The sequence below is a fragment of the Sceloporus occidentalis genome, unplaced genomic scaffold, assembly GCF_023333645.1.
Source record: "Sceloporus occidentalis isolate IW3139 unplaced genomic scaffold, rSceOcc1.0.p SCAF_8, whole genome shotgun sequence".
In the NCBI taxonomy this organism is placed as follows: domain Eukaryota; kingdom Metazoa; phylum Chordata; class Lepidosauria; order Squamata; family Phrynosomatidae; genus Sceloporus; species Sceloporus occidentalis.
This window is the reverse complement of record NW_028316988.1, coordinates 28,157,947-28,167,768: the sequence shown is the minus strand read 5'-3', so window position 1 is coordinate 28,167,768 and position 9,822 is coordinate 28,157,947. Positions and strand designations below refer to the sequence as shown.

Sequence of the window (9,822 nt, the reverse complement as noted above, 5' to 3'; positions counted from 1 at the left end):
AGAAGATTAAGAGGTGTTAAGAGGTGAAGGGTGTCATATTGAGGATGGAGCAAACTTGTTTTCTGCTGCTGCAGAGAATAAGACATGGAGCAATGGATACAAGGTTCCAGCTCAACATTAGGAGGGAGTTAGTAAGGGCTGTTCGAAAGTGGAACACACTCCCTCAATTGAGAATGGTGGAGTCTCCTTCTTTGGAGGTCTTTAAATGGATGGCCATCTGTCGGGGATGCTTTGATTAAGAGTTCCTGCATGGCAGAAGGGGGTTGGACTGGATGGCCCTTGGGATCTCTTCCAACTTTAGGATTTTATGATTCTATGATTCAAAGCACTACAGCATTAAGCTGCAGGGATACCGACTGTACCTAGGCCTCGGTTTGTCTGCAGCTCTCACCACTAGGCACCACTAACCTTGGCTTATAAAGCCATACCTCTTTCAGTCCTGTTTTTGCAGCCTTTTCAGCTTCTGCTGGCGTTCCACCTTAAGCCTCCAGTTTGATAGATTTCCCTCTGGGTTGCCAATAGGCAGTTTCTAATTCCAGGCAGGGGACAGACTGTTGAAACCCAGCCAGGTTTTGGGCTGACCTTCTGTTCTTGCTTCGCCCACCCAAAAACATTGCCTCCCCTTCCTTTAAGGAGATTGCATTTAATTCTCTCCCACCCCTTCTTTTTTCCTTGCTAAATGCCCTCTTTGGAAGGTGGGTGGGTATCAGAGACAGACCCATGCAGGCATACCAATGCCCATTGGTGCACACTTTTTGCAACATATATATATATACAAACACATACATATATATATTTATTGCTGAAATCAGCTTTGCCATGCTTGCTGTGACTCTGTCCCTTCTGTAAATAGGATTTCTCATTTTTCCTTCTATTTTATTGATCAGTCCCCAAACCTACCAGCTCTTGGATTATTATCATTACTATTTTATTTTGCAAGATATATATATGGTATATGCACGCATTATAAAAATGACAGTTGTCTTTGATGGATGATTAAAAGAAGAGGGACTCTCCAGCTTCCTTTTGGAAAGGGATCTCTGCCCCTTTCCCAAGATGTTCCCTCAAGGACGGCACACCGTAAGTACCTACCTTTTTATGGCTTTTTGCAAAGAACTACTTGGTTGCTCCCTTTTTCCTTTTGACAAGGTTGGCTGGGAACAGTAGGCTGTCACTGGATGGAGGTGGGAATGGAAGCAAAGAAATGGCTTGATCTTGCATTCAATGATCAGTCTTCAAAGGGGTAAGAGAGAGGAAGGAAAAGTTGTTTTCTGTTTCTTAATGGTATAAACCCAACGCCTGTTTTTGCATGCAAGGTAGCCCTCTTTGAGTTGCAAGGGATGGACTGGTAAGGTGATGCGCAGAGGACTCTAACCTTCCCGGGTGCAAAGATTTCAGGTGTGTCTCCTCAGGGGGAAATCCCAGCATCTCTTTGGGAAACGGCAACCTCGGTTGCAAAGGACATCAGTTGCAAAGAATGTGCAAATTCAGACTTGGTTGGATTGCCCTGATGTATCTATGGGTTGCGAAGAACCTCAGCTGCAAAGAATCTGACTTGCAAAGAATTGGCAATTTTGGGTTTGCTTGGATTTCCCTATTGAGTTTATAGAGTACAAAGAACCTCAGTTGCAAAGAATGGGCAATTTTGGATTTGGCTGGATGTCCTTGATGGGTTTCTGGATCGCAAAGCCCCTCAGTTGCACAGAACCCGACTTGCAAAGAACTGGCAATTTTTGGATTTGGCTGGATTTCCTATTGGGTTTAGGGATGGATTGGCTCCCATAGCTCTGCACTTTCCTTTAGGATAAATGTGCTTCAGAGCCTTTGCAAAGTGCATCCCTGACTCAGGTGCCATTGAGTTCAATGAGGTTGATTTCCCCAAGGAAAAGAGGGTAGTAGGCTATGGGAGATGATCTAGTCTTTTACAGACACAATATAATATGACCATGTCTTTTAAAGGTACTATATAATGTGTCTGGTTTCAAGCCAAACACAATTTCAATCCCAAATACAGCAGACCCATTGAAGTCAATGGGAATTGGGGGGGTGACTAATAAGTCCCATTCCTTTGGATGGGTGCATTGGAGCCGGGAATAAAATAGCATTTAATCCTCTGTCTCCCCATCTATTTGAGACCCGTTAATAATCTTCTACGATGATGATACGGCTCATCTTTAGTGTCAACTCCCCCCGCCTTGCCATACATTTTCACATTGCATTATTCATGATCCCCGTGAATGTCGTGGCTGCTCTGGAGACACTTCTGGGATTCACTGTCGTACCTTCCCCTAGCCATGCATGGACCATATGTATTGAAATAAAAACAGCAATAAAACTTGAAGGAACGGGAGCGCTGGATCCGGGCGAGCAACTAGAATTGCACAACCGCAATTTCATATTCTGTTTGGCTGCTAAACAGGGAGTGAAACCTTGGGGAATTAGTGTTAGTGTCCTCCCAGCTATTGCTGTATTTGGGACAGAAGTATCAGGAGTTCATGGATGGCTGAATATAAACGTTTTCCACTGCCTTTCCCCTAAACTTTGGTTATTCTCATTGATACTCCAGATTAAAGCTAGAGATAATCTACCCTCCAACTGTCTTGGTTTGGTAGAGGAATCCTCCGCCTTCCCATTTTCTCATTTGCTTTTAAAATTCCCACTTACAAATAAATCGGTGTGCGATCCAAATCAATAGATCGATTCAACAGCGGAGCGTGGTTCCCACTGCATTTGCCCCGATCGCATTTTCTCCCTCTAAAATAATCCCCTTGTGGTTCCCATTCATAAATGAATCAATTCAAAATGATTCGGTTCCAGCCGGCCGAAGGGGAAATTTAAATCGATTCCGATCCACGTGTGGTTCTCACTTGCGCAGATTCGATTTATCGAAAAGGAGCGTCAAAAAAGACGCGGGTTAAATAGGTCTAGCACATGGCCTCCCTCTTGGAATCACTTCAGCGATTCGGATCAAGTGGGAACCAGGGTCGTTTGAAACAGTTCAAACCGATTCACGATCCGATTTAAAACGTAGTGGGAATGACTCTTTCCCCTTCTCTCTTTCCCCTTACTTCTATTGCTGCAAACTGGGTGCAAAAGGGTCGCCTTGGGTCCCAACTTGGGAGAAAGGTGGGATAAAAATATAATAAATATAATAAAGGTAGTTGGTACTCAAAGGGAGAGAGGGACAAAATCTTTGCCCTTCCCAGTGGGCTCAGACAAAAGCAAACTGCTGCAAACTCATACCTCCTGTGATCTTCCTCCTTAGTAACCTTTTGGCACCTTGACCATCTTCCATGTTACTATTCATGGGACCTATTTATCGGAAATAGGTTATGCCAGACCGACGTCTCATAAAGAAGTACATCCGAATCATCTCCCCAGCCCTCAGTCCTTTACAATTCATTGATTTCTCTGGGCATACAAGTCTGGGAATGCGTGCCTGGAAATATTTCGTATTTGGAATCAAAGTGCATTAGTAGCGATTGTAGTTGGTTTCCACTCCCCTGCTCCCCGCAGCCTTTTTAATGCACTGCCAGCATGATGTAGTGATTTGTGCATTGAACTAGACCAGGGGTTCGAATCCTCACTAGACCATGGATGACTTTAGTCAAGTCCCACTGTTTCAGCATCAGAGGAAGGCAATGGCGAACCTCCTCTGAACTAACCTGGCCAAGAAGCTCCTGTTTTAGATCTGATAGGGTGTTCTGGTCCAAGTGCTGGACTCGGACTTGGGAAGATCAGGGTTCGAATGTGCACTCAGCCATGGAAACCTGCTGGGGGGACTTTGGGCAACTCACACTCTCTCCGCCTCAGAGAAACGCAGAGGAACCTTTTCGGAAGAAAACTTGCCCAAACACTCAGGAGGATGGCACTTGGACCAGAGCACCATACTGGTTCTAAAAAAAACAGATTCCCATGGCTAGCAATGGGCCCTTATTATAAGAATGCATTTTAATTGGGGTCCCTTGTGGGGCTGGCAGGTGTCCTTTATTATAAGGAATGTCCCGGGGTGTGTGTGTGGAAAGCCTGTTCCTTATGGGGCTGGCAGGTGTCCCTTTCCCAATGACCCTTCTTTGGGGCTTGGAAAGCTTTTCCTTTTCTATGGACTGAACAAGATGACCCCCGATTCCTTAGTTTGGGGTGTGGAGCCTTCATAAAGGCAGAGAAATGTGTCCATCGCATAATGTGCGACTGTGGACGACGCGTTAATTTTGCAGAGAAACACATGGCGAGGTTAACGGCAATCGATATTGTCGCTTGGTAGCGAGGCAGAAAAACAAGCTCCTTAAAAGCTCTTTCCTGATGGTCAGCCCTGCAAGTCTGTGAATTTCAGCGCTTCTGTATTGTTGGTTTGACAACCTGGCAGCGCTAGTTGTTTTTTGTTTGCTGTAGCAACCATTTTTTGTGTGCAAATGGCCCCCGTTGAGAATGTGATTGTGGTCCTGTTCTGCTTCCCCTTGGCCTTTGCTGTGCACTCTTAAAATCCTGCAGGAGAACTCTTCATGGGCACGTTTTCATGTATGTTTAGACTTCCTGTCCATTTCATGGCCATTTAGCTTGGAGAAATGTTTGCAGAAGGCTAGATTTGGGTTTGAGCCTTAGAGGAAAGTTGTTGTTGTTGTTACTACTGGTTTCTGCATCGCAGTTTACATACCTGATCCATGACTGCATTGCATGAACACAATGAACCCCTGTTAGTGAATTGCAATGATGCGCAGCTAGGCACCGACAAGAGTGCTCCAGTGTGCATCACACACTTCTGGTGTGCATCAGTCACTTGTGAGACACATGTGGCACTTGCTATGTGTCGGTGCATATCAAGTACTTCTGATGTGCATTGGACACTTTTGGTGCACATCAGGCATTTGTGAGGTGCATGGGACACTTGAGTTGAGCATCGCTCCTGAGATATGTTGGGCACCTTTGATGTACATTAGACACTTCTGGTGTGCATCAAGCACCAAGTTGGATACTTTTGGTGCACACCTGGCACTTGTGAGGCACACAGGGCACTTGTGATGTGCACTGGACAGTTTTGTGTATATCTGGCACTTCAGGCATGCATCAGGCCCATGTGAGGCTCAAAAGTATCCAGCGCACATCAGAAATACTTGATGTACACCACCACATTGCAAGTACCACCACATTGCAAGTGGCCCATGCGCCTCTCAGTTGCCTGATGCACACCTGAAGTGCCTAATGTGCATCAAAGGTGCCCAATGCACATCAAAAGTACTTGGTGCTTGTCACACAAGGCACTTGTGATGTGCATTGGACACTTTTGTGTACATCTGGCACTTCAGGTGTGCATCAGGTACTTGTGAAGCACAAGGGGTGCTTGTGAAGTGTTGGTGAGCAAGTACTTTTGATGTGAATTGGACACTTTTGGCGCACATCAGGCACTTGTGGGACACACAGGGCACTTGTGTTGATAAGCATAGCTTCTGATATACATTGGGCTCCTTTGATACACATCAGTCACTTCAAGTGTGCATCAGGCACTTGCGAGGCACATGGGGCACTTGTGAAGTGTTGGTGCACATCAAGTATTTCTGATGTTCATTGGGCATGTGTGGTGCACATCAGGCCCTTCAGGTGTGCATGAGGCATTTGTGAGGCACACAGGGCACTTGTGAGATGTTGATGACCATCAAGCACTTCTAATGTGCATTGGCCACTTTTGATGCGCTTCAGGTGTGCATCAAGCACTTGTGAGGAACATGGGGCACTTTCAGTATGTTGATGCACATCAAGTATATCTGAGGAGCATTGAGCACATCTGGTTTCTACCCATTGTACATTGGGCTGTAGCGCATCAGTTAATACACTGGCCTCCGGTGTGCAACAGACACTTCTAAGTTGTCATATCATGACAGCCCCTGAGTGAATACCAACATTGCAAAGCTACTCAATTCCTTTCTGTCCCTTTCTCTCGAAGCCTAGCATACCTCACAAGGTTGTTGTGGGATAAAGTACATAGAGCTAAACTCTTTGGAAGAAAGGCTAGATGTAAACATAACAACTTAAGAAATAGGGAGGTAGTTTGTTGTTGTGAGTTTTCAAGTAGTTTCTGACTTACGGCAGCCCTAAACTATGGGTTTTTCTTGGCAAATTTCTTCAGAGGGGGGTTGTCATTGCCTTCCTTTGAGGCTGAGAGAGTGTGACTTGCCCAGGGTCACCCAGTGGTTTTCCATAGCCAAGGGAGGATTCGAACCCAGCTCTTCGAAGTTGTAGTCCAAACCGCTATGCCATGCTGGCTCAGTTTGAAACATTTGATGATTTCTTTCCTCCCTTCTCAGTCCGGGCAGCCTTTCAAATTCTCCGTGTTGGAAATCTGTGACCGGATCAAGGAAGAATTCCAGTTCCTTCAAGCTCAGTATCACAGGTATGGGGCTGGATGGGTGGATTTGTGGCCTTTATAGCTGAAATAGAGCCTCCACCTCCAGAGGCAGTCTATCTTGCATTTCAGCCAGTGCTTTTTCTTCTCCGAACCAGCCTTCCAGGGCTGTTGAATCAGGTTCCTTCCCTAAATGTTGTTTACTCCTTTCATTTCTGAAAAATACCTTTTAAAATATTTGCACACCATGTCATGCCTGCTGCGTAGCTGCGAAAGGCGAGGAACCTGTCAGAAATGGAAGAATTGGCAGCCTCAGGTGCGCATGCAGATACCTCCTTCCTGTTTCTTTTCCCCGTGGCCTTGTTTGGGCGCAATTTCCATCCGCATGCGCCGCCTGAATCCCGATTAGCGGGAGTGATAAATAAAAGATACGAGAGACGCTGGGGTTTCTCACACTGAGAGTGTTTTTCCTCCACTCCTCCTTCTCTCTTTATTCTTCGTTCCCCCCTTTTGCCTTATTTTTTACCCTTCTGAAGCCCTCCACCAACTACATTCTCAGTTTTGGGCAATGTGGGCCACAGAACTGCACAGAAAAATCCCTCCAACATGCAAAACCATGTGTAAAAAATACTACCCACACAAGTCCTGTACTCCCCATGCCTTTAGTTTCCTCCACCATCGCTCCCAAAATGGCATAATGTTATTTTCCTTTGCGGTCCTTCCCGAAATGGAAAAATGTGCTTTCCTCTGCGGTCCTTCTCAAAATGGCAAGACGCCATTTCCTTTCCGGGTCCTTCTCAAAATGGCAAAAGGCCATTTTGCTCCGCAGTCCCTCCCAAGACGAAGAAATGCCATTTCCTCTGCAGTCCTTCTCAAAATGGTAAAATGCTATTTTGTTCTGCAGCCCTTCTCAAACTGACAAAATGCCATTTCCTTCACAGTCCTTCTCAAAATAGTAAAATGCCATTTCCTCTACTGCCCTTCTCAAAATAATAAAATGCCCTTTCTTCTACCGTCCTTCTCAAAATGGCGAAATGTTGTTTCCCCTGCAGACCTCCTCAAATGGCAAAATGCTATTTTCCTCTGCAATCCTTCTCCAAATAGCAAAATGCCCCTTTCTCCGTAGTCCTTCTTAAAATGGAAAAATGCCATTTTCCTTCACAGTCCTTCTCAAAATGGCAAATTGTTTCTGTGAAAGAAGGCACTTCAATGGCTCCCATGTCACTGGGATGGTGACTCCGCTCCAGGTTCTAGTTTAGCCCTTCAGGAAGTTACACAAGCTGCCGAATCCTATATTTCCCAATGGGGAAATTGGATCTTTGCAGTGATCCAAAACCTGGAATGGATTTAATCACCCTACTGACCTGGGAACCAACACCTTTTGCCATTGAACTGGGTGCGGTAGATAAAGGCTGCACAGGGCAAAAAAAGGACGCCATTTTGAGAGGGCCTAAAGAGGAAACATTTGGGCTTCTTGTGGAGGAATGACCTCTAAGGGTGGTCTAGGAAGAGAGAACAAAATTGTAACTTTATCTTTCTTTTTGCAGTCTAAAGCTGGAATGTGAGAAGCTGGCCAGCGAGAAGACGGAAATGCAAAGGCATTATGTGATGGTAAGAAAACCCTTTTTCCCCTTGTGCAAATCAACCTTGTGAGTTTTGCATGGAATAAGCCCCCCAATTGAAGCATTTCCTATGCAGAAGGGGAAAAAAAACCTCATTTTCTGTGCAGAAAATAACATTTCTCCGCAAAATGTTTTATTTTTCTGCCTAGGAGATGCTGTTTTCCGCGCAGAAAACTCTGGGTTCTCTGCAAAACCTGTGCAAATTTTGCATGGACCAAAGTGCTAACTTGTGAATCGGTTTCAAAACCCGGTGAGGTTTGTGAAGCCTTTCTCGCAAGAGGAGGGCAGTCGTGAATATTATTTGTTGCTTTTGTCACAGGAGGAAAATTAGTGTCAAAAACAACATCTCTGCAAAGACACAAATGAGGCCAATGTCAACTGATATCTCCCATGTCATTGGGACGGTGAATCCGCTCCAGGTTCTGTTTTATTCAGGGATTTATCCAAAGTGTTGAATCCCTCTCCAATAGGTCCATCAACATGGACAGCTTCTTTGTTGCGATCTAGAACCCGTGAGCTAGAACCTGGAATGGACTCACCATCCCAAGAACATGGGAGCCATCTCTATTTATGCCGTAATTCTATGCTTCTTTCCACCTTTATCATTTTATGGATGTGAGAGGGATGTTCTCCTTACCTTCTGGTCCAGACTTGCCCATTCTGTATTTCTTCTCAAGCCATTATTTCCTTCCAGAGGTGGTTCTGCAGAACTAGAAATTAAAACATAGAAGAAGGGCAAAGCTCTCTTGGATGCAAAAAGCCTGCCGCCTTTGCGACACGTTACTATTAAGGCATTGCTCAAGTTTTTGTTTCTACTTTTGGCTCGCGTGGCTATTTTTGTTTTTACAAAGGCGACCCAATAGAAGTAGTTTCATGCTGCTGATCTCAAGTCGAAATGATGTGTTCATTCTTCCTAATCCGTGCCCCTTTTTGGTTCCCTTGCAGTATTACGAAATGTCTTATGGATTAAACATCGAGATGCATAAGCAGGTAGGTGAACTTCAAGTCTCTTTGAAGGAGGGGGAAAAGTTACCGGGGAAGTTGGGTGGAAAGTATCAATCAGAAATAATAGCCGGGGGGGGGGGGAATATATGAAAGGCTCAGATGGAAGAATGACACCTGGCTTGACAATAAACAGCACATGCAAAAGGATCTGGGAGTCTTAGTAGATCATGAGCTGAATGTGAGCCGACAGTGTGATGCAGCAGCTAAGGAACCCAATATGATCCTGGGCTGCATCAATAGGAGTGAAGCAGTGAATGAAGACATTGAGATAACTGAGTATTTTCCATCCCTTGGCTCAGTCATTAAGAGATCATAGTCAAGAATTCAGAAGACGATTTGGACTTGTAAGAGCAGCTATGCAGGAATCTAGACAAGATCTTGAAGTGTAAAAATATATCATTGAATACCAAAGTTAGGACAGTCCATTGTATTTCCCATTTCTATGTATGGTTGTGACAGTTGGACGGTGAAGAAAGCAGATAGGAAGAAGATCAACTCATTTGGAAACGGTGTTGGAGGAGATTTCTCTGGATACCATGAACGGGTGACAAGACCAATACAGGGGTCTAAGTGCAAGTCAAGCCTAGACGCCAAGGATGTTGTACTTTGGACTTTGGCTGCCGTACTTTGCAGAAGGAGGAGTGAGCTTCTCTCTCCTGCTCCAGAGACTAGAACGTGATTCATTGGATTCAAATTGCAAACAAAGAGATTCCATCTAAACCTTAGGAAGAACATCTTAACTGGAAGAGCTGTTGGAAAGGGGACTGGGTTGCCTTGGCAGGCGATGGACTCTCCTCCTTTACTCAGAGCTTGGACGGGCATCTTTTGGGAGAGCTTTAGTTGTGTCTTCCTGCATGG

General features: G+C 45.1%; 1 protein-coding gene across 2 annotated transcripts in view; it reads left to right on the top strand.

Moving 5' to 3' along the window:
* The first annotated feature begins 583 nt into the window (after positions 1 to 583).
* The window catches only part of TLE2 (TLE family member 2, transcriptional corepressor), a 34,522-nt gene continuing 25,283 nt past the window's right edge, over positions 584 to 9,822 (top strand). For both annotated transcript variants that reach the window (XM_089535788.1, XM_089535787.1), the window contains exons 1-4: positions 584 to 1,080; positions 6,300 to 6,385; positions 7,885 to 7,948; positions 8,905 to 8,949. In XM_089535788.1, coding sequence (XP_089391914.1) covers positions 1,057 to 1,080; positions 6,300 to 6,385; positions 7,885 to 7,948; positions 8,905 to 8,949 — 219 coding nt within the window. In that variant the 5' untranslated portion in view covers positions 584 to 1,056. The remainder of the gene's footprint in view (positions 1,081 to 6,299; positions 6,386 to 7,884; positions 7,949 to 8,904; positions 8,950 to 9,822) is intronic.